The following is a 25,625-nucleotide window of genomic DNA, read 5'->3' on the forward strand; positions in this document are numbered from 1 at the left end:
TCTGAAGAAGAAATGGAGGGAGAGAAGAAAAAAGAGAAAGAATAAAGAAAAATGAAAAGATAAATGAAGAAAGGAAGAGAAAGAATAAAAGTAAATATGTTGTCTACCTAGAAAATTAAAATAAAATAAATAAGTAAATGTATTAATAGATGCATTAAACCTTCTTTTTGAAAAGAGAAGAAGAAATAGGGAGCCTTAAAGCAACATGGAGAAAGGAAAGAATAATTGCTTATAAGCAATACTTCAGCTTTCAGCCAGTTTCCTGGCATTCCTTTGTCAAAACATGGAAGGAGTAAGCAACAACAAGAAAGTAACTTTGAACTAGTAGAAGTTGAACTAAAAATTTTTAAATGTTCTATGCTTCCTTTCCTTCCAGAAAACAGTTAAGTGGATCAACTATAGCTAAGGAGAACAATTCACTTGATGCCTCTTTGTTTTAAAATCATTTTAATTCAACAAATATCTATTAAGCTACAATAATATCCAAAGCAATAATATCCCAAGTCCTGAAAAAGAATTTACATAAGAGAAAGTACCTATCCCAATGGAGCAGTGTGATGATGAAACCCAAACACCCATAGTTATAACACACAATAAGATATAGATAGATAGATGGATAGATAGATAGAAAGAAGGATAGTTGTGGTCGTTGTCTAATCATTATCAGTCATGTCTGATTTTTTTTGTCATTCTTGTTGGAGTTTTCTTGGCAATGTTGGTCATTTCTTTCTCCAGCTCACTTTAAAGATGAGAAAACTCAGCAAAAAGGGCTAAGTTAAATTGCTAGAATTAAATTGTAAGATAAAAAATACATGACTAGATGAATAGATAGATAATAAAAATTAAGTTTTTACTAAGGCAACATGTTGAGTTTTGAGAATAAAAAATGCAAGAAAAGAGGTAGGCTTTCCTCTCAAGGAGCTTAAATTACAATTAGAGAAGATAATATATAAAATAGACTCAAAAGGAGAGGGGTGGGGGAAGGGAAAGATTCTTGGCAAGGAAGAAGAAAAATTTAGAGAATCAAGAGTAGCTGGAAGTAAAGTGACAATGGTCTGTACATTATTCAATTTTGTTCCTCGACACTCAACTTGTATCCATCCACCATAGATTACCATCTATTCTTGAACTCAAGTTGTTTGTTATTCAGCTCTTCTTACATGGAAATGTAAGAACCTCCTGCTTCAAGTGCCATGTCATTCTCTAAACTTTTCCTGAATCTCTTAGCTGAAAATATTCTCTCTTGCCTTACATTTTCCTAAATATTTATTGATATGAATTGAATTGAATCAGATAAATACAAATAAAACTGTTCAAAGTGTGATGGGGGAGGGACAATTGTTACTGAGAGAGATCAGATTTCATGAAGAAAATGTTAATTCTATTGGTTTTTGAGATGTGAATGGGGCTACTTATTATTGAGTTTCTCATAGAAACCCCCTAACATATCACTATGGTATCTAACAAGCCAAGTGAAGAACAATGTCTCAAACTAGACACCAGAGATGAATTTGACTGATCTATTGGAGTTTACTAAAGAATATTATATAAGGAATTGACATTAGGATGTGACTTATTCATACTTTATTGATAAAATAACATTTGATGAACAACTCTATGAGGTATTCAAATGTACGTAATGTATACAAATTTACTTAGATACAGTTTGTAATCTAAATCAAATTCAAATTATTTGCATAAGTTAATCAGAAAGAAAAAATGTTTTTCTATGTGGACATTATTTTTCTCATTTCTTTATTATGCTTCCAGTACTAAGTTAAAAAACTAGGTAGGCTAGAAGAGACACTTGAATCATACTCAGCACAATATCTATGCAATAATAATAATCACAATGCAATAATACATTCACTTAATGGTTATGCATGCAGATTTATGAGTTTAGAAATGACCTTTTATTAGTTATTGATAAGAAATTCTTAATTTGAATAAAACTATTTGAGTGAACAATAAAAGGAAGCTCATAGCATACACTGATTCAAATAAGAATTTAAAATCTATTTTAAAAACTTAAGAAAAGTCATTTTTTTAGGATTTTTTAAGTAAGAAAATTCAAAACTTAAGTGACATAGATTCATGTTTTAGGTACATGAGAAAATAAAAATGCTTCTTTTTCCACAGCTATGATTACAATTATTGTACGGGTGACTCGTGTAAATGAATTAAATCCAATTGGTAACATGCCAGCTTTTACCTTCAGTGTACCTGAAAACAGCAGGATGGACACTCTAATTGGGAAAGTTGTATTTACAGATGCAGACTGGCCATTTAATAATATAAAATATGCAATTGATGGAAGCAATCTTGGGACACCTTCCAAATTTTACATCGAACCAAACACAGGTAACATTGGAACATCAACTTGAAATTCACATTCAAAGATATTTTTTGTTTTTATTAATAAAAATATAACCTAAAGCTTATGCCCATTTATATAAAGTTCTCCTTATTGGTGAACAGAATGATGATTTTATGATTCTAAGTCTTCTAGCTTCATGAGAAGACATGAGAAGATCTGGACTCTGATTCTGCCTGCATGAAATGCAGACATGTAAAATCAAGCGCAATCTATCTATGAGATTATACTGATGCAAATGGTATGAGTCCCAGGTTATAAGAACAGACATACAGTTTTGTATAACAGTTCTAAAGCTCTCATTGTGCTCAGAAAAACCTAGTTTCAGCATTTTTCTTGATACAGTCTGGCAGCAAATTGAGTCACTTAACTTTTTGTTATCTTGGGCAATTCTCTAAAACCATAATGCAGAGCAGATGGCAATATATATTGTGAGAAAGTTTCCTATTTCAGTGAAATCATAGATCCAATCTCAAATCCCACTATTAACTGATATTTCTTTCATGTTTTATAATTTGCAAATCATTTATACATATTATATAAACTGATTTGTTATAATGTCATAAAGTTGATAATAGCATCGTTATCTTCATTTTCTTCTTATATTTTTCTTATTTCTTTGACTTCACCTCAGATGAATATTGGAATTTCTTGATGACCCTATAACAGACTTCTTTGAACTTTTGTTTTAGGAATGATAAAGCTGTTGGATTCATTAGACAGGGAGGTTCAAGCCCAGTACAAGTTAGTAGTAAGAGTAACAGACATGGACAATGACATTCAACCTGATCCACTCAGACAAAAAAGTAGTTCTGTTCTTGTGACCATCAATGTTCTGGTAAATATGAGATGACTTTCTTGAGACTATATATCTTATTGGGTGGGGGGAAAGAATGACATTTTGTTGTTTAAGAAGTGTTAAAAATTTAGTGAACCAAGTTTAGAACTAAATTTAAATAGTCATGAGTTTTTTTTCAATTTGTGCTTGAATTTTATTTATTTTATCAATTAAAAAATCACAGAGTCTCTTTGACTCTGAGAAAAGACTTTATATGCTATTTAAATCCAGTTGTCATCTAACCATGTTAATAATAGAGATTTCTTGAATATCCTTGGCATCCTCTGAAAATATTACCTAATTTAGCAATATTCTTCCTAAAATGTGGTTTCCAGAAATGAACACAAAATGCCAAAATGCCAGCTGTCTTACAAGGTGAATTATCTAACCTAGATGGCAAACAATCCAATATGTTATACATGTTAAAATATGTTAAATCCAATATATAAAAACATTTTTATACAATTATCTTGCTGCACATGAAAAATCAGTTCAAAAAGGAAAGAATATCAATAAGAAAACAAAATGCAAATGAACAACATCAAAAACAGTGAGAATGTTAAGTTGTGATCCACATTCAGTTCCCACAGTCCTTTCTCTGAGTGAGATGGCTCTCTTCATCACAAGATCACTGGAATTGGCCTCAACCATTTCATTGTTGGAAAGAGGATGTTTGACATTTTTTTTACAGCTATGCACGAGGGTTGGTAGTCTGGGAAGAATCTCCATAATCATGGTTTTCTCTCTTTTCAGGGTCATCCCAACTTATAAGAAAGCCTGATTGTCCTCTTTGTTTGATTCTTATCTCATTTCTCATTATGTGGCTAAATATAGTCAATTTTTGTTTCTTCTTGAAAAGGAGTGAAGTCTCAGCTTGCAGTGAGATTTGCCTTCAGAATCTCTAAATCAGAAAGAGAACTCTTGTAAATTCCAAAGTATAAACTCATGGGGAAATGGAGGATGGCAACAGAATTTTTCTGACTTATCTGATTAAATATTAGCAAGTTATAGATTTTTCTAATTTTAATTTATAAGCATGGGCATACTTCCTTTTCCTTTAGATTAATTTTAATTGCTTTATCTTGAGAATACAATTATTCATTTAGAGACTAGGGATTTCATGAAAGTTAATGGAGACTGGAAAAAATGCTTAGAACTCTATCTTGTTGATCAGATAACCTAGAAAATATTATACCTCCTTCAAAATAACCTAATGTTCCATCAGGTATTTTGGCTACCATATCATAACAATGAATTTAATTTGATATTTCAGCAGAATTATGATCTCATTTATGATATTTCCTCCATTGGTTCAAATCTAAACTCTTCTAAATATTCTACTGTTGTACAATGTTTGCCCATGTCTCCCTGTAAATGTTAAATGGGTGATCTTACTAATGCCTTAGGGGGTTTTGTCTAAATTTCTTTATATATCATGAGAATGAATAGATACACTTTCAGTACAAGATTTTTTCAACTTTATCTCGTCATCATTGGTATATTGTTAGGAGTATTGTTGAAATCCCTATAAATAGGAGTAGCGTAGAGTGGAAGTGGAATCATATGATTATTCCTGAAGTAAGGAGGAGTGCTGATATTGCTCCTGTCAGTGGTCATGGACTAGGGTTTACTATGTGGTAAGCATGAGTTTAGTGGGTCATTAGGTGTCAATATACAGCTACAATCTTATTATATGATTATGTATTATTGTGTAAGTACAAACTTATTGGTAGAGTGAAGACATAGGCCTGGATCATAGCTACGGCCAGTTCTAAAATGGTGAGGAGGAAAAGGATGATGAGTGTAATTGAGGATAATACGATATTAACAGATATCAGTGCTTCAAAGGTATATTTATTTGATTATACTTTTGTAGTACTACTCCAGCATATTTTTTCTATTGGTAACACATTGAAGCTATTCATCTTTCCATTGCTCTGTGACTGAACTTTTCACATCTTTGAAAATTATGGTAGTCCTTTCTTGAAGTCAAAAAAAGTTGCATATATTTTCTGGATGAATGGCTATTTAGTCACTATCTTACACTTAAGAAATCACTGTTTTTGAAGTTAAGTATAAAACAACATGTATTCCATTCAATTTCATTTTATTGGATTCAACTCAATTATTATAGGTTATTGAGTTGTTTTTGAATCCCTATCACCAATCACATTATCTAGTCACTGATTATCCAATTCAGTGATTATTATTTTAAAAAGCAAAGGACAGAGATTCCTTGAAAAATACTACTAGAAAATCCCTTTCAAGTTGACTTTACATATTATACTTCTTTGGGCTAACCATTCATTTCTGAATCACTCTAACTATATTCTTGATTAGTCCATGTGTCTTCTTGTCCACAAGATTAGCATGAGAGACTTTTTCAAATATCTAAGTACTTTAAAAAAAATGTCCAACTTTAAGACCCGATCAATGAGTGAGCTTAATTATAAACCATAGACTTAGAGTTAGAAGAGTTCAGCAAGTACTTGATCCAACCCTTTTATTTCCCATTTGAAAAAATTGAGAGCCACAATTGGCCCAAGTGGTGGGGTTTGAATTTAGGCCTTCTTACTCCAGATTCTATGTTCAGATAACTGTCAATGATGTCTTTTAATGATGTGTTTTTTTTATGAAGTTCTTTATACTCATTACTTCTTTTTCCAGATGTTCATTAATGCATTCCTTAGTAATATATTTCAGTGTCTTACTATGAAGCAAAATAAAGTTCACTGACCTAGAATTTCCATTCTCTTCCCTTTAAAAAAAAAAAAATCTAAGTGTCTTGCTCCCTTTAGCCAGAGCAATAATCTGGGGTAAGGAGTCTGAGGTAAGCAGTACAAAAGATTCATAAGTCAAGTAATACAAAATTTGTCCTCAAATCACTTAAAAAAAAAAATGAACATGTGTAAGGCACATGCATATAGATAGATAGATATAGATGTGTGTGTGTGTGTGTGTGTGTGTGTGTGTGTGTAGTGTCCTATGTGTCCAATGGAGAGGAGAAATCTTGGAATAAATTCTAGGAAATCAAAAATATTTTACAATTTTTCTCTACCTTGTTATATAATTGTTCTTTTTCCAAGCTCAGTGAATAACACTTGGCAGATAATGGCTTCTGTTAACAGAACCATAATGCCACAGAAAGTCTTCATTGCCAGTGCATACTTCTATATGGTGAACACTTGTATATGCGTCTTTTGTGAACTGAAGTCCTCATCAGTCCACACAATGACTCAGTATTATAACCCCCACTATAGCCTAACCTTGTCTGGAAAATACAAGGAACCAGTCCAACAATACTTTCTGGAAAGAAATTGAATAAGGTAACTTGAGTGGTTTAGACAGTGACTCAGAGTAAGTCTTATTGTAGAAGCTCATCATCCTGCTATCCTTACACGATAATTTTAAAAAATACTCCCAAAAGGGAATTTAAGTTACTTTCATAGAAACAACAGCTGCGTAATGGTTACATTATCAGTATATACTTTCTATTCCACTTAAATATATTTATACCCTTTAACTTAAATGTTTGGGTATTGGGTGAAATGCTGTAACAGAGGAAACAAACAAATAAAAATAAAAGTCCTCCCACCCCAGCCCCCACCAGTTACAGAAAGCATTTATAAATTGCTTTCTTTTTGTTTTAAACAATGTTTTGTATTTTGTGTTTTTCTGTGGGTCAACAGCAACAATTTGCCCTTACTCCTGAGAACTCTGTGTAGTATTTTTATTTGCTCTCAAGAAAACTAGTTTTAGAGATCTCTGTTTTCCAGCAACTTAATTCATTGATATAAATTAATATTGTGCTCTTGTGTTGCACTGTCCATCACTTAGGTTGAACATGTGCTTGCAATCATTTTTTGAAAATTTTCATATTTTGACAAATGCATGTTTCTTGAAGAAATTTATAAAATATATTTATTTCATAGGTAATGGCTATTATAGAATAGCATATACTTTGCTATCTAGAGAAAAAATGAATGTTTTTTTTTAAGGACCATCAATATCGCAGAAATGGATTATAAATATTTGAACAGGGCATGTTTATTACACTATAATCTTTTATCTTTGGAGAATTTAGTCCCTCAAGGGACTTCTGTGGTTTCCTTTTAAAATGATTTCATCCAAAATTAAGGCCTGCTATAAAGATATTTTCTAAAACAATAAATGAGACTAACATTTTAAATTAGATTGCTTCTTTCCTTATTCTGTTTACAAAGAAACCTCATCACATTCCCTTTTCCAAGGGTGACCCATTTATTTTAGGGACAAAAGAAAGAACTCTCATAACTCCTATTCCCTTGATGAACATCAGATATATACTCTGATACCATCACTCAGCATCTTCTCCTTTGCAATTCATATCATTGTTAATAAAATCTATATGAGAATGTTTCTGATCCCATCTACTAACCCTTAGATCATTTTTCAACTTTCATTAGTGATAATAAGCACATAAAGCACAATATTATTTGGTACTCCAAAATTTATTTTAATGACAGGTGAACTCCATAATCTACCTTATATTAGCATGAAGAAAATACTGATTTTTTTTCATTGTATCTTATATTTAGAGCTTAAAGAGGACTTAGCAATCATTAAGTCTAAAATCTCTCATTTTACAAATTAGGAAATTGAGATTATGAGATTAATTGACTTTCCCAGGGTAATAAAGTTAGTAAATGTCCAAGGCAGAATTTGAATTCAGATTTTCCTGATTACAAGTCCAATTATCCATGTATTATGTTTATTTATGAAGACAGAAGACAAGATTTCACCTACTATCTTTTCCACTTGTTAGCTATGTGACTGTAGACAATTCACGTAGACTAAATAATCTTTAAGGTCCTTTCTAGCTCTCAATTCTATCATTATAAGAAATATCCAAGAGAATTTAGATCTCACAATCATCCCAAATTACTTCACTTCCAAAGAACCTTAATTCTGAGAATCACTTCTCTGATCTTTTTCTTTTAAACTTCTATTTCTCCTAAAGCCACATACATATTGAACTTATTTTTCTTCTTTATCAAGACCACCGTTTCTTTAATCACTCTCCATTCCCCAGTCCATCATCTTTATATTGGTTTTATTTTACCCTTTCAGAACTTTGCACTTGTGTTTAGTTAGCTAATAATTATAGACACTTGACCCTGAGAATTTAACAATAGATTTTTCTCTGAAAAATAGAAACTTTTCCCTAAGTTTCAACTTAGAACCATCCTGCTGCTTAACTCTTTATCTTTTCCCAAGTTGTTGAATCTACTCAAAGGAAATCATGAAACCATTTTTATGGGTTAAACAAAAATATAGACAGTTTAACTGACATTATTACTGATGTAGACTCAACATAAGTTTGGCATAGTGAACTGAAATTTAGAGGGTGCATTTCCTTTGATAGAAATCTGTCCTACAATTTCCATGTCACACGTTCTTCCAGTGATCATCAATCATACCTATTTCTATTCTCTCTAAATCAGCAACATGACCATTTGGGTATCTTATCCAGATACGTATCACTAATGCCTCCTATAATCCAATAGCCTATTACTATGGCTTCCAGACATTTTCAATTCTTCCTGGAATCAATAGCAACTCTTTTCACTATGTCTTCCTCCATCACCTAGCCTCACTGCATCCTCTACCTTCATATCTTTCCAGAGATTTATTAGATCAGTTTGTGGGCTATTTTTTAGGAAGAAAACAGACACTCCTGGGACTGGCCCACTTTTCTCCCAGTACAGCTGCCCTAATCATGAGTGAGGAATAATAAAAAGCTTCCATGAAACAACAAAGATGATAGCAACCATGGGCTGAATTATGATCTTGGGATCTTCCTATATCCCAAGTGAAATGCTCTGGACTAGTACTCTACTGCTTACCTGGTAGGAACTTTTCTGTAATGACAAATTGCTTTTTCTGTCATATTTCTCTCTTCCCTGAGCTCTCATCACTTCATATTCTTCTTTGATATACTCTTTCCCTACAGTGCCTTTTTCAAACCTTCTGTTTCCTGAAGTCATCCAAACTCTAACTCCATATGCATTTTTTATTTCTCAACAAATACCCTTGACTTCTACTTTACTGAAAAGATTGAAGTCACCTATTTTGAGCTCTCTTATTTTTTTCTCCTCATCTCTCTTTTATTTACTATTCCTCTTCTCCTTTCTTCCAATTTCAGGAAATGATGACCCTGTCTTCTTGCCAAATATAACTCTTCACTGATGCTCTTAAGCCTCTCCCTGGGAGCTTTTTTCATTGCTCATTCTCTTTGTATTTTTCATCTTCAATTCATCCTGTTATCAATCATGCATAATTATGTAATATCCAAAAATTTTTAAATAACTCAAAAAGCCATTATCATTTTGCTTGCCACACACTAAAGCTATCTTTCTGTGCCTCACTTCCTTTCCTTCTAAATTTCTAGAAATAGTAATCTATACAAAACCATGTTAAAATAAAGCCAGTCCTTAATGAATGTCCTTTACGTCCTTAAAGAGTCCTTAAAGTCCTTAAATGAAGTCCTTAAAGAGTCAACCAATTTCTAGACATACTTCTGCTGAAATTTAAAAACTCTATCTTTGACTAGATCCGCAGAATTTCAAGTTACTAAAGGCAACTATATCCAGGGTCCCCATCTAGATTTTATAAATTGTATGAAAAAGACAGATATTATGTCTCAGAAGTGAAAACCCAGGTGAATGTAAGAGTTGCTAGACATTTTCTTGAGTCTTCTGTTCCCTATATAACTGCATAGTTACTATCTTTGGCAGAAAAACTAGTGGATTGTGTTTAGGATTTCAAAAACTATTACAGTGATGTTCCCAAACCAAACTTTTGAGTGTATCCTGCATAATAAAAAAAATTACGGGCAAAGGTATATATCGTAGTCAAGCAAAAAAAAAAAAAAAATGGCACATACAGATTACAGTGAAACACAGCCATTGCTTTTTTTTTTTTTTTTTTTTAATAAATGTGTCCAGGAAAACATTTTATGCTTGAGGCTATGATTTACCTTCATCTTGTAAGCTTTGCTTTTGAAGTGATAGTTTTTGAATTAATAAAAAGGAAAATATTCAAACTTTAATTATGATAAAAGTCTAAGCAAAATGAAATTTATCAGTGTTTGCTAATAAGTACAGAAAGGAAAATGGAACACGTTGTACTGTGAAAAGGTCTCAGACTATATGATACTGCATAAATACATCTTTTTTTACAAGTGTGAAAATATGTGATCTTGATGGCTTTGAAATATATTCATCCAATTGATGCGAATTGGAATCTGGGAGGGAGAGGTGTCAAAAAGAAAAAAAGTGAACAAAAGGAAGATATTTTTTGCTTATCAGTAAAATAGTATAAAATTGATGTGCATCTGCCTAAGAAAACCACACATTCGTTAATATCTGTGAAGGCAATAAGAAGACCTTCCCATTAATAGTTCTTGAGGAAGTCATCTTTGAGCTTCAATAAACATAGTTGCATATTCCTATTTCTGCTCACTTTAAAATAATATCAATGTAGGAATTTAGTCAAGAAGAATTCTTCTTTTTTCTTCTTATATTATTAACAACTCAGTAACAAACAGAAAAAAACAAACTAACAACAAAAAGGTGTGAATATATTCTTGGTTTTCTAACAGTAGATATAATGAAATATATGCTATAATGGGTTTTTATTGTTATTTAGACATAATAAAAAAACCACTTAAAAAGTATGCCATACCCTTATGGCCATTATATTTTCATTATTTTTAAGAAAATAATTTGACAGCAATTTTTCCTTGAAAAAGAAAATATACATTTTTGAAAAGCAAACATATGCATATAAGGATATATTGAGAACATTTCTATAAAGTAAGATTTATATAAGGAATGCAGGGCTGGTTCAATATTAGGAAAACTATTAGTGTAATTGACTATATCAATAACCAAATTAACAAAAACCATGTATTATCTCAATAGATTCAGAAAAAAAATTATAAAATCCAACACCCATTCCTATTAAAAACACTAGAGAGTATAGGAATAAATGGACTTTTGCTTAAAATAGTCAGTAGCATCTATTTAAAACCATCAATAAGCATCACATATAATGGGGATAAATTAGAACCATTCCTTGTAAGATCAGGGGTGAAACAAGGTTGCCCACTTATTGTATAAGAAATGCTACCTTGACAATAAATGAAGAAAAGGAGATTAAAGGAATTAGAGTAGATAACAAGGAAACCAAATTATCATTCTTTGCAGATGGTATGATGGTATACTTAGAGAACTCCAAAGAATCAACTAAAAAGCTATTAGAAATAAATCACATATTTAGCAAAGTTGCAGGATACAAAATAAATCCATGTAAATCATCAGCATTCTTATACATCACTAACAAAATCCAACAGTAAAAGATACAAAGAGAAATTCCATTTAAAATAACTATTGATAATATAAAATATTTGGAAATTTATCTGCCAAGGAAAGTTAAGAACTATATAAGCAAAACTAGAAGCTTTCCACACAAATAAAGTCAGAGCTAAGCAATTGGAAAAATATCAAGTGCTCATGGATGGGTCAAGCAAATATAATAAAGATGACAATACTCCCTAAACTAATCTATATATTTAGTGCTATACCAATAGATTCTCTATACTCCAAAGAAACTATTTTACAGACCTAGAAAAAAATAACAACAAAATTCATCTGAAAGAGCAAAAGTTCAAGAATTTCAAAGGAATTAATGAGGAGAAAAGCAAATGAAGGTGGCCTAGCTGTACCAGATCTAAAACTATATTATAAAGCAGTGGTCATCAAAACCATTTAGTACTGGCTAAGAAATAGAGAAGTTGATCAGTGAAATAAGTTAAGTTCATAGAACAAATAGCCAATGACTATAACAATCTAGTATTTGACAAACCCAAAGGGCCCAGCCTTTGGGATAAGAATTCACTATTTGACAAAAACTGCTGGGAAAATCGGAGCCTTAATATGGCAGAAAGTAGGCATAGACTCATACCTAGCACCATATAACAAGATAAGGTCAAAATGGGTTCATGATCTAGACATAAAGAATGATATTATAAACAAATTAGAAGAACACAGGATACTTTACCACTCAGATTTGTGAAGGGGGAAGGAATTTGTGACCAAAGAAGAACTAGAGAGAATATTGATCATAAAAGAGTTAATTTTTATTATATTAAGTTAATTTTTTTTTTGTACAAGCAAAACTAATGCAGACAAGATTGGAAGAGAAGCAATAAAATGGGAAAACATTTTTACATCCAAAGGATCTGATAAAGTCCTCATTTCTGAAATATAGAGAGAATTGACTCAAATTTATAGTAGTCCAAGCCATTCTCCAATTGATAAATGGTCAAAGGATATGAACAGACAATTTTCAGATGTAGAAATTGAAAGTATTTGTAGCCACAGGAAAAGGTGCTCCAAATCACTATTGATTAGAGAAATGCAAATTAAGACAACTCTGAGGTACCACTACACATCTGTCAGATTGGCTGACAGGAAAAGATAATGATGGATATTGGAGGGGATGTGGGAAAACTGGAACACTGATATATTGTTGGTGGAACTGTGAATGGATCCAACCATCCTAGAGAGCAGTTTGGAACTATGCTTAAAAAGTTATCAAACTGTGCATACTCTTTGATCCAGCAGTGAAGAGGGCTGAAACTCCAAAAAGATATGCTTGAATCAGACAAATGAACACATAAGGCTAATTACCTATTCAATGTGAGACAATGACTCTTTGGATAAATGCTCTTCTCACTTTTGGGAGCTTGCTGAATGTTTGGTGTTAAGATAGTCATAGTCTAGGATTGGAGGGCAGAGAGAGAGGGGCCAGAGAGTCACTTGGAGGCAGGACAAGGAGGAGAGAGACTGGACTCAGGACCCCAGGATCCAGGAGAGATCTTTGGCAAGCCTGGTGGCAGTTTGTCTGCCTCCTTCACTTCTTCCCCTAAAGACAAGGACTTTAATTTACCCTGACTCTAGCTGACCCTGAAGCCCTCCAGGAAGCTAGCCCATACTTTACATTTGGTGTCCAATGTGTGGACCAAAGACCCTAATTTCACTGAAGAAGTCTCTGTGACTAGGAAATAGGGTGAATATTTTAATAAACAAACAAGCGACTTATTTTGTTAAGAACTAAACGAGTAACTTTTTCTAGTTGTAATGGGGCAGATATTAGGAAAAGATTTTCCCCCATCCCCACTTCCACCCCCATCCCCATTTTAAGGGAGCTCTATAGAAAGCATACTTAGGTTGATAAAGGGGTAAGATTTGCTTGTAACTTGGGAGCAGATTGGTGGACTCTTGGGTACATTAGAATGCACGTCCCCTTGGTTATTCAAGGAAGACGAAATAGAGGGAGAAAATTGGAAACTAGTAGCAGATCAAATACGTGAATATTACAATGATAAAGGTCCTGACTTAATTTCTAAGGAAACATTCTATATATACAACATAATACCATTAGCCTTAAAGAATCATGCAAGTTCTCGAAAAAAGAAATGTTTTAAGAACAACCAAATGAAAAAGTGTGAGGAGAAAGAGGAAGAGAAGGGAGAGATTAATTGAAATATCGCTGGAAGGCATGAGGAGTTAAGTGAACTTGAAGGGCCTAGTGATTCTCACTCTCACAGCCCAGCTTTAACTCCACCTACACCTCTGCAGGCTCTTGATCCTCCTCCATCAACTTCACCTTCCTGGGTTGAAAGAGGAGTAGGAGTGGGAAGGGCAGTGATATCACCAGTACCTCTCCCCCAGCAATCACCCCCTCCTATGACTCGATTGCAAAAGGCACTATTTAAAGCCAAAGAGGAAGGGCAGAATACAGCTGATTTGAGAATAGAATGTATCCTGTGATTGAACAGTTTAACTCTTCAGGTCATGAAAGGAGAAGATATACTCCTTTTAATCTAGAAATTATCAAAGATCTGAAAAAGGCTTGCATTCTTTATGGGGCTACATCATCTTATGTTAAAATATTATTACAGAATTTGGCTTATGAAATTATAACCTCTAGAAATCTATGGCAAAGACATGCTTAGAACCTGGACAAAACTTGTTGTGGCTTTCTGAATATAGTGAGCTCTGTAGGATACAAGCCCAATGAAATAGACAAAGTGGACTTAATATACCAATCACCAGTGACCAACTAACAGGTGTAGGTTCTTATGCAGGTACTTCAGCACAGATTAATTACCCCTTAGCAGCATATGAGCAATTTGCTTCTGCTGCTATTAAAGCATGGGGTTTTCTCCCAGATAAACAGGACATAGGAGAGGCCTTCACAAAAATAGCACAAGGCCAAATAAACCCTTTGCTAATTTTGTGGGACATCTGCAAACAGTTGTCATATGAACTATTGGTAAAAATGCAGCAACAGAAATTATGATAAGGCAACTTGCTAAAGAAAATGCTAATGAGGTTTATAAAAGAATTATACTAGGACTACACAAGAATCCTCCTTTAAAGGAGATCATAAGACATTGTGCCACAGTGGGAACAAATACTTTTTATACCCAGGCCAGTGTTAGGCTTGACTACCTATCGATTACAACCATTATATGACATTTTAAGGGGAGACAGTACTTTAAATTCACCACATCAGCTTTTGTTGTCTATTTCTCCCTGTAATTGGCTTAAAATCTTCTCTAGGAATTTGCCTGCTCTGTTACTTGGTGCATACATATTAAATATAATTACTACTTCATTATTTATGGTACCCTTTATCAAGATGTATTTTTCTTTCTTATCTCTTTTAATAAGATTGATTTTTACTTTTGTTTTATCTGAGATCAGAATTGCTACCCCTGAATTTCTTACTTCAGTTGAAGCATAATAAATTTTGTTCCAGCCTTTTACTTTTATTCCGTATTTGTCTGTCTGTGTCAGATGTGTTTCTTGTAAATAACATATTTTTATGAGTCTGTTTTTTAATCCACTCTGCTATTCACTTTGATTTTATGGGAGAGTTCATTCCATTCACATATAGCTTTGATTACCATCTCTGTATTTCCCTCCATCCTATTTTCTGCCCTGTGTGTACGCTTATTGTCTCTTTTCACCTTGTCCTTACATGTTTTATTTTTACCCATTCCACATATTACCTTTTCTTTCATCATCCCTCCCCTCTTATCTTACCTTTTCCCTTTGTGTTTCTGCCCTTGCTTCAATCCTTCCCCTCCCTTTTCTTTCCCCTTTCTCCTATTTCTTTATAAGGTTAGATAAATTTCTATACCCTATTTAATGATTAAGTTATTTCCTCTTAGAATCAAAACTGATGAAATCAAGCTTCAAATAATGCTCATTTCTCTTCCTTCTTTCCCTCTATTGAAATAGGGCTTTTACATGTCTTCATATGAACTAACTGTCCCATTATATCTCTCCTTTTAAGTACAGAATTTTTTTCTATTACTTAATACATTTTTTTTGATGCTATAACATCAGAATCCATTCACAACCATACTCTCAGTCCATGTGATGTCCCTCCTGTCCCACTGATAGATACAGTTCTCAAGAATTATAGATATCATTTTCACATCTAGGGAGGTAAACAATTTAATCTTTAAATAATGTATATTTCCTTCCTGTTTACTCTTACTTCATTGAAGATCTAATTGCCTTCCTTGAAAGATGATGTCTATTTGGCTAGTAAATTCTTGGTGGTAACCCTAGGCCCTTTGCTTTCAAGAGTATGGTATTCCAGGCTCTTCTATCCTTTATTATAGAAGTTGACAGATCCTGGGGTGATCCTGACTATTGCTCCTTATAGTTGAATTGTTTCTGTCTGGTAGCTTGCAGTATTTTTTTCCTTATGGTTGTAGTTCTGGAGTTTTGCAACAATGTTCCTCAGGGTTTTCCTTGTAGGGTCTCTTTCCAAAGGTAATCAATGGTTTCTTTCACTAATAATTTCCCTGTTTCTAGAATTTTGGGCAAGTATTTCTTAATGATCTTTTGAAGAATGCAAAACATGTTCTTTATTTTTTTTTTTTTAAATCATGGCCTTCAGGTAGGCCAATATTTTTAAGTTGTCTTTTCTTGGTCTATTTTCAGGTCAGCTGCTTTTCCAATGATGTTTTTCACATTTTCTTCCATTTTTTTTTTCATTCTTTTTAGCTTGTTTCACCAATTCTTATTGTCTCACCAAGTTATTAGCTTCCATTTGCCCTGTTCTAGTTTTTAATGTCTAATTTTCTTTAGTTAACTTTTGTATCTCTTTTTCCATTGGGTTAATTCTACTTTTTAAGCCATTATTTTCTTTAGGCAATTTTCCCCTTCCTTTTCCAAATTATTGACTCTCTTATGCATACCTCATTTCTTTTCTCTTTTCTTCTCTCACTCTTATTTGCCTTTTAAAGTTTTTTATGAGCACTTCCAAGAAGTTTATTTGGGCTTTAGACCAATTCATATCACTCTGAGATTTCTTGTGTGCACATTTTGTCCTTGTTTGAGTTTGTATTTTGATCTTACCTGTCACCATAATAGCTGCCTATGGTCAAGAGTCTTTTCTGTCCTCTTTTTTTACTTTTATGGTTGAGTTTTACTCTTGAGCAGGGGTCCTCAAACTACCGCCCATGGGCCAGATGCGGCAGCTGAGGATGATTATCCCCCTCACCCAGGGCTATGAAGTTTCTTTATTTAAGGGCCCACAAAACAAAGTTTTTGTTTTTACTATAGTCCAGCCCTCCAACAGTCTGAGGGACAGTGAACTGGCCCCCTATTTTTAAAAGTTTGAGGATCCCTGCCTGAAAAAGAGGGTGCTGTTTCAAGCTTTCTGTGCAGTTCTAAGCCTTGGCTTGGACCACAGGTATCCCTTATGTTTGCAGGGGGTAGCTTTGCCTGTTCTTTTCAGGAAACAGCCTGGTTTCCCAGAGTTTGATTTCTGAGATGGGACTGGAAACTGCTCTACTTATTTGGTCCTCTACTGAGCCATTCCTCTGTCTCCCACCCATATATGTGAGGGCAAGAGTGGGGTCAGGAGTGGGCATTACTAAGGCCTTGTCTTAATTATTCTTTTATTTTCTTTCCCTTGGTGATTTCATCCTAACCTATAATTTAGATTATGTCTGGATATCAGTCATCTGTCCCATCCTAATCCCTTCATCTTTTTTTTTTTTCTTTTTATATCCAGGTGATCTAATGACAAGATCACTTTTGTTTCTATATTAGTTGATCTTTGGACAATTTTTTTTCTTTTATTGTTTCTATATTTCTTCACATGAAATTTTAAGTATACAGTTCTACTGCTGCCCATTACCTACTCTATTCCATTTTTTCTACTCTATTTGTTTTGAATAAAATGTTTTTCGAAAGTGATATTCTACTTATTAGTCCTCTCTTAGTGATCTATATCTTTTCCTTATGATTTGTGATTTACTTTGATTGAAACTCATAATTTATACTTTAATATGTAGCAGCTGAAATCATATATCAGGGTTATTGTCTTTGTTGGATTTTACCCTTTTTGAATGTATTGCTACTTCTGTTTTTTAGACAATACATTTCTCACTGTCAGATCCTTGAAAGCAAAGACCCCTTTTTCCCTTGGATCCCCAGAACTTAACATAATGCCTGGTACATAGTACCTACTGAATAAATTCTTGACTTGACTATTGTTCTTATATTAAAGCTAATTTCTATGATATTTAGGTGGGTAGAAAAATGTAGCCATTTTTCTCCCTTCTATTCACTTTTTTAGTGTAAGGTTGGAGGATATTAGATTAGCAGAAAACTAGCTATTTCCCATTGGATGGTTCAGATTTTTTGTGGGTATATTCTCCCTTCAGCTGGCAACATGATTTAGCTTTAGTAAAACATTTCATTCTGCCTCTTGGTGAGGATCTGGTGAAACAGTTTTGGAAAGAAAGGACAAAGGAGGAAGTAAGGGAAGTAATTAACCGGAATGAATGGCCCTGCTCCTGAAATGTTTCCTATTCTTTACTTATCAGTTAAAGCGGCTTTAACAAGCCTCAGGCATTGTCTATATTCTGTGCTCTAAATTTACTTTTGCTTGTTTCCTTGATTGGGATTTGTAGAAGATAAAGCAATCATCTGTTTTTCCCTCCTCATTTACATCAAGCCAAATAGAATCAACTTAAACAGAAGACTCTTTTCTTTTATCTCTATTTACTACAGGCCATTCACTGGCAACTATCTTCCCTTTCAACAAATAATGAAGCATATAGAAATGAAGAGTTAATTAATTACTTCTCTAGCTGTTCTTGGGACTAATGAAAATCGCGAGTCAGCAACTATAAAAAAACAGGAAAATTTGGGATTAAACTTCTCAAATGGAAATAGAAGAGGGAAATAGAAAGTTCATTATCTGCATAAATTGTTGGTTGGGGAAACCACACAAATTACTGGACCCTCCCTGTACTCTGGCCTCAGCTGTCTCATCTGGCTCAGTGCTGGCTCCAGCAGTCATAGTGGAGCAGTCATGTTCAACACCAACTGTTGCCAGGGTTGAATTTTTACTCTGACCTCTGATCCCTTCCTAACTTTCACTCAGCCAACTCTATTTGAAACCTTTGATTAACCTCTCTCCTCCCAACCCAGTATCCAAAAAACAGAATTACATGACAGCAGCAGCATTGGCCAAGACAATCTGATCCCTCTAGCTCCTAGAGGGAACTTTCTCAATAGAGTTCCCTCCAATTTCTTGCCATCTCATATGACTCAGTTTCTATCATCTCTCAACTCTTTATCCATTCTTGTCTTGTCTTTCAGGAGAGTCTCTTGGTCTTTCCAGGATGGAAAGAAAATGTCATCTGGGTCTTTATTTCCAAGAAACTCATATAACTAGATTCTGAGAAGTTTCTCCCTCTGATGGAATATAGCTTCTAGGGAAGACAACAATAATTTTAAGGTTCCCTGACCTTAGGGTGCTTGCTTCTGTTCTAACAATCTCAGTGATTCTAAATCTTCTGGCTTTGGAATCTGTGATACTGAACCCCTCTGATCTAGGAATGTTATTGTTCTGTCAATATCTGTAAAAGTTTTCTGGCCTAGGAATATAATATATTTCCCCTTGAACTTTAGGGAAGATATATTAGTGATCCTGAGACTCTCTAACCTTAGAATACTGTTGTTCTGACAATTTTGTCAGTCAATGATTCTGAAGTCTTTGGGCTTTAGGATAGTCTGCTGGTCAGTGATAATCAAATTCCTGAGACCACTCCCTCAATTCTACTTCTAGGCCATAAAATTAGGATATCAAGACATGAAAAATTAGATAAAAGGGTCTCCTTGCTTCTGGTGCTTTGCTAAATTCTTCTGGACTTTAGCCCTGATCAATGGTTGTTAAAATTACAATAAAGTTTGCCTCTTGACTTGGATATGGGTTTCATGCCTGCAAATTCTTTTGAGACATCTCACATCACAAGTCTGTGACCCCCCCAACCTTTTGGGGTCCTTTCCCAACTTGAACACTTCTTCACTGAGAAAATGGTATATCTAAAATGTCACCACAGTTAGTTTTGCAAAATTCCAGATGAATGCATAATTGTCATATCTTAACCAGTAAAATTCCTCCCTGACCAAGAGCCCATTATTTCAATTTCAGATTGTGATACAATTCAAAAGACTCTCAGACACTATCTTTTAATCAACACATCCCCTTCTCCTTTAACCCATTCAGTGTACAAATCTTGTCAGGTCAAAATATTTCTGAGTTTCTGCATTTTCTATGGGATGGAGAACAAAATCCTTAGCTGAACATTTAAAGTCCTCCACAACCTATGCCCCACTTTCCTTTCCAACTTTACTTCTCATTATACATTTCTCCTAAGGTTATTTTCATCCATTACATATTATATTCTTCCATTTTATAAGTGGCTATTCTTTCATTTTTTCCTTCCTCTGGGTACTTGTATAGGATGTTCACAAAGCTTTGGAAGAATACTAAGTGGTTGTTCCTTTCCTAATTGAATTTACAGTTTCAATTGGGAAGAAAAGATCAAATTACAAGAAAGAGTGATTATATATGACAAAAATGTTTTAAATTGTTTTGTGCAAAGGATATAGAAATCAACAAGGGCTAAAGTAGGTAAGGATAAAATATTTCCTTAAAAAGAAAATGCTCTTTGAACATCATTGTAACTTTGGAGTTATCCTATACCAATTATGCTATAAGAATCTTCTGATTTTACAGCCTTCCCTACCTCTCTGAATACAATTGCTTTGAGGGAAATAGCAAGATTTTTCTAAGGGAAGTGTTGGGTAATCTTTCCTGACCTTAAGTCATAGTCCAATAATATCTTCATTACAACAACAAGTAAACAAAAATGGAATTTCAAAGTGAAGGTAGGATGCATAGTATATAACATATCAGATTATACAGATTTGAAATGCATCATTAAAACAAATTGTTATGTAGATGCATTTATGGTTATATAAACATAAATTTTATGACAGAATTAGGTATGGTTTTCCTTGTTGTATAACATTTTTCTGTTATTGACCACTAATAACAAATTTAGGAACATGAAGGTCATTTGGTCAATTTTAATAATTAGGGTTTTTGTGAAAATTGCATAAAAGTGCCAATGATCATAAATATTATAATGTGATTGCAAAAATTATGTAAATTTTGGATTTATAAGTAATTAATTATTATTTATAAAGGGGTATTTTTTCCAGTATTAAATTATTTAGGGAGTAACCTTTTTTTTTTTTTTTAATTAATGTGTCTGATTTTTCCTTGTCTTTTGTTTTTATTGGAACTTTTGTTGTTCTGTGGGTGATGAAGAAATGCTCAGCAGCAGTGCAAAATATGATTTTAATATATCCTTACATATTATAATTGTTTCTGAGAACATATCAAATAGCATATATGGAATTCCACATTTAGTTTTTGCTATTGTAAGTATATAAAATAAGCATCTAAATGATATTTATTTCTTTAGCAATAGAATTTACTGTCTCATTTGAAGATGAATACATGAATTATGTCCTAAGAAATGGTTAGCCATACATGTCTTACATGACTTCTTCCCAGTATTAAAAATATTTGAACTTCAAATCTTCATATAGTCAAACAGCATTTAAAAAAAATACATACATACATATATATGTTCTAAATACTCTTCTACTCACTAGATATAGAAATATTAGAACAAACAAAAAGCCCTGCTATTGAGAAACTTTCATTTTATATGGGAAGGAGAAAGCAACATAAACATACATAGCTAAGTAAATCCAAAATATCTTCAATGTAATTACAAAGTAATTTCCTAATGGGAAAGAACTAGGAACAGGGAGGCATTTAAAGGGGAGATAAAATAAGGAAAGAATCACTATAGACCTGATAAAGGAAATAGAACTTAAGCTGAGTCTTGAAAGAGGCTACAAATTCTGTGAGGAGTTGAAAAATAAGGGAATAACAGACTTATTATAAGTATAAGAAAGGAGTAAATCATTAACCAACCAGTTAGTATAGCTAACATAATGCTCTATAACCATATACATTTATTGGGTTAAAATAATTCTAGGAATATGTTACTGAATCAGGCAAGCAATTAAAAGCATAAAAGAGGTAAACATAATTTCAGGATGCCTCTTTCAATCCAATCAGTCAATTAAAGGTATCTGTTAGGTTGTAGGTTATAAAGAATGAAGTAATTGAAGCCATTGAATGAAACCAAATTAGGAAATCTATTGGGTTTTGTTGAATAATTACACATAACTCTCAGTCTGTGAATGTTAGGGAAAAAATGGCAGGACTGTTCCAACAATTGATTCAGCCATCAAATGGACCCAGTAATGGATCACTGTACCATTCTATGTATTTAAATAGCCTCTCACTAGAGGCTTGTCTGATCTACTCCTTCTTGGTCTCCTGAGCTGTATGTTTATCCAGGTCACAAAACTAAAAATGGGCATCCCCTAAGGCTCTGTTCCATGTTCTCTTCCATTCTTCCTCTAGACTGTTTCTCACAAAGTCCCATGGATTAAATTGTCATCTTTAGGCAAATGATTCTCAGATCTTTTTGTTCCTAATTTCTCCTGTCCTTCCTCTCCTCCAGTATTGAATTTCAAAATATCAATTATACCTTTCAAACTAGGTGTACCATAGATATCTTAAACCCAATATATCCAAAATTGAATTCATTATCTTTCTTCTGATCCCCCTCTCTTCCTCTTTCCTATTATTGCCAAGGGTACAAACAACCTTCCAGTTACCCAGACTTACATTCTAGCTGCCATTCTTGGCTTCTTACTCTTTCATACCTCCATTTCCACTCTATTGCAAAGGACTATTGATTATATTTTTATAACATCTCTTGTCTACATTCCCTTCCCTCCTGACACTGCCACCCACTTTGTACTGGACAATTGTAAAACTCTGCTGAATGATCTCCTTGCCTCAAGTCTTTTCCCATTTTAGTCTGTTTTGATCTCAGTTGTCAAGTGCAGGTGACCATGTCACTCCACAATCTCCATTCTATAAATCCCAGTGGCTTCTTGTTATTCCCAGTATCAAAAATCAAACCCTCTAATTTTTAAAACTCTTCCTAATTTTCCCTCTTCAGTGCCGGCTCCCCACATCTTTCTAGACTTCTTATGTTATTTATCCCTCCAGTGAAACTGCCCTCATTGCTATTCTTCAAATTAGACCTTCAAATTTTATACTTAGCATTTTCACTGTTGTCCACCCTACCTGGAACTCTTTTCTCTTCTCTGTGGTCTGGATTCTCAGGCTCTTGTGAAGTTTAATCCAAAGTCTTTCCTTATAAAATAAACCTTTCCAGTACCAGTGTCTAAGAGTTAGTTTCCAATTATTCTTACATGTGTATATATGCTTTCTAAATGTTTGTTCCTAGCAGTTAACATCTTGTTTCTCTCCTTTATTAAAATAGGAGCTCTTCAAGGAATTTTAAAATGATTTATTATAAGCAATGATTCCTTGACACAGTTATAGGAGGGAGAGACTAAAAAATAGTAGTGGGGGAAAGGGAGAGCAAAAAAAGTGTATGGTTGGTTGTTTTTACAAAGAGAGTAAGCACTATGAGTCTAGACAAAGGCTTTTGAGTGGTACAGCTCAATGATGACAGAGTAGGATCTTATAGACTTCCTTCTCTTGTATCTATGGTTATAAACCTCCTATTGCTGCATGTCCCATGAGATAGGCCTAGAATTACAGGAATAAATGAAGGTGCTAGAGATGTACTTCTGTTCTAACTAGAACTGTCTATCTAAATAATAAGGTTGAGAATACTCTTGATTGCCCATCTCTGTGAAAGGGCTGTCTAGTGTCAAATCAACTATAACAAATGGAATTTAAAGGTTGTGTAATACTTTCAATAAGTAGAGATGATGGAAAAAAAAAACATAAAAACAAAGAGATGGAAAATATTAGACAAAGAACAAACATTAAATTTAAACTGTATGCCAGATACTACATTAAATATTAAGAGCAACCCTCCCCAACATAAACACACATACACACAAATTAAAATAAATGCTACCAAGTCTATCATATAAGCAAATAAAATATATAATATAAAGTAAATGCAGACATTGGGAAGGGACACTATTAATAGCTTCCAGGGTAAGGCAAGTTTTCAAGTAGGAAGTGATACTTGATCTGGGTTTTGGAGGACATTAGAGATTCTAAAATGACATGATAAAAAGAGCATAATTCTGTTGTGAGGAATGGCCTGTACAAAGGTAATGAAGGCCAGAAGATGGAATATTGTGCATAGAAAAGAGAAAGTTGGTCAGTTTAGCTGGAACAGGAAGTGTGTGAAGAGTAATTAAAATGAGATCTAGATTATGAAGAGCTTTAAATGTCAAACAAAAGAATTTGCATTTTATTCTAAAGGTGATAGGGAACAAATAGTGTTTTTTGAGTACAGGAGTTACATGGTTAAGTCTGAGTTTTAGGAAAATCACTTAGATGAATATATAGAAGATGATTCGAAGAGGGAAAGAGTTGAAACAATTAGGATTCTGTTATGAGAATCTAATCAAGAGATGATAAGAAGTTGCACTACTGTGTTATTATGAGTAGAAAAAAAAGAAAAAAAATACAAGAATTGTTGAGTTCATATTAACAAACTGGGCAATTGATTGAATATAAGACATAAGAACATTTCCTCTCATCTTTCTACTTGTTAGAATCTTTTGTTTCATTAAATACACAGTTCTAACATTACTTTCTCATCCTGTAAACATTACTGTCTTTCCTGTCCCTCTCTCTCAAATTGCTTTAGATTTATTTTGTATATATGCTCATATACATGTGTTGTCTCTGCGAGTATTCATGCTTTTTGAGAGCAAGGAATTTTTATTTTTTTTTAATTCCCAGAGCCTAGAAAATAGTAAACTTTTTAAAAATACTTCTTAATTGATTTACTGAACTAGGATATGACCATGGATGGATGGGAATAAAAGATGTAGAGAAGCCATAGTAAGTGACTAGATATGGTGTATGAAAGAAAAAAAAAAAAAAAATATATATATATATATATATGGCTGGTTGTGAAGCAGGGTGAGTTAGAAATTCATGGTAATGTTTATAGGAGTAGATGGATCAGGAAGAAAAACTATTTAGAATGAAGGGGATTTAGATTTGGACATGTTGAATTTGAAATACTAGCTTAGAACAACCACTGCAGGATGTTCTCCAGTACTTTTTATAAATTCATTCCTTTTTAATTATGGAATACTGGCCAGAAGCTGACAAAGAGTTCCAGATTTTGTTTTAGCAGGCATCCTCAAACTGACTCCAGTACCATTTTCTTTGTATGTGCTACCTTATATTAGTACAATCTATCAGATAGAATATTATGAGCTATGGAACCAAGATTTCTCATGAGATTGATGGTACATTAGAATTCCAGCAGCATTGGAAATACCACAAAAAGAGCTTTTCTTGCTGGATTTTGGTAATTTTACATCTTTTTCAGCCAAAACAAGGATATCCAAAAGAAAAGTCTGAATATTTTTAGAACTCTCAATAAAAGTTTGAGCCATCTAATTAAAAAAAAAAAAAACAAAACTAAACCACTTTTTCTTCTTAAGCAATGGAAACATCAATTAGAAAACCAAGATTAGGAAGCATTGTAATTAACTAGTTTTTTTTTTTTTTTTTTTTTTTTTTTTTTTTTGCATGTGTTCAAAAGTGAGACCATTTAAGAAAAGAGATTAGGGGAAAATTATAGCTGTGCCCACCCACAAGTGGGAAGTCCTTTTAGGTTAAAGTAATTAAAATCCAGCCTCAAGCTATAGCCAGTATATGTCTAAATCCCAGGACTGATATAAAAACAGCTTTTCAGGGCTCCTTTGAGACATATGATGTTCAATCAACTTCCAAGAACTCCAGAACATGTGTTTTATAAGAGACAAAGCCAAAACACAAACTTTCCAGTAAGTACTACAAATACCATATGGA

General features: G+C 33.4%; 1 protein-coding gene across 1 annotated transcript in view; it reads left to right on the forward strand.

Moving 5' to 3' along the window:
• Positions 1-25,625, forward strand: part of LOC116419524 (cadherin-related family member 4-like) — an 85,613-nt gene that overhangs the window by 4,009 nt on the left and 55,979 nt on the right. The window contains exons 2-3 of the mRNA XM_031940213.1: positions 2,140-2,361; positions 3,067-3,212. Of these exons, the coding sequence (XP_031796073.1) occupies positions 2,140-2,361; positions 3,067-3,212 (368 nt within the window). The remainder of the gene's footprint in view (positions 1-2,139; positions 2,362-3,066; positions 3,213-25,625) is intronic.

Source organism: Sarcophilus harrisii, chromosome 5 (genome assembly GCF_902635505.1).
Source record: "Sarcophilus harrisii chromosome 5, mSarHar1.11, whole genome shotgun sequence".
Classification (NCBI taxonomy): domain Eukaryota; kingdom Metazoa; phylum Chordata; class Mammalia; order Dasyuromorphia; family Dasyuridae; genus Sarcophilus; species Sarcophilus harrisii.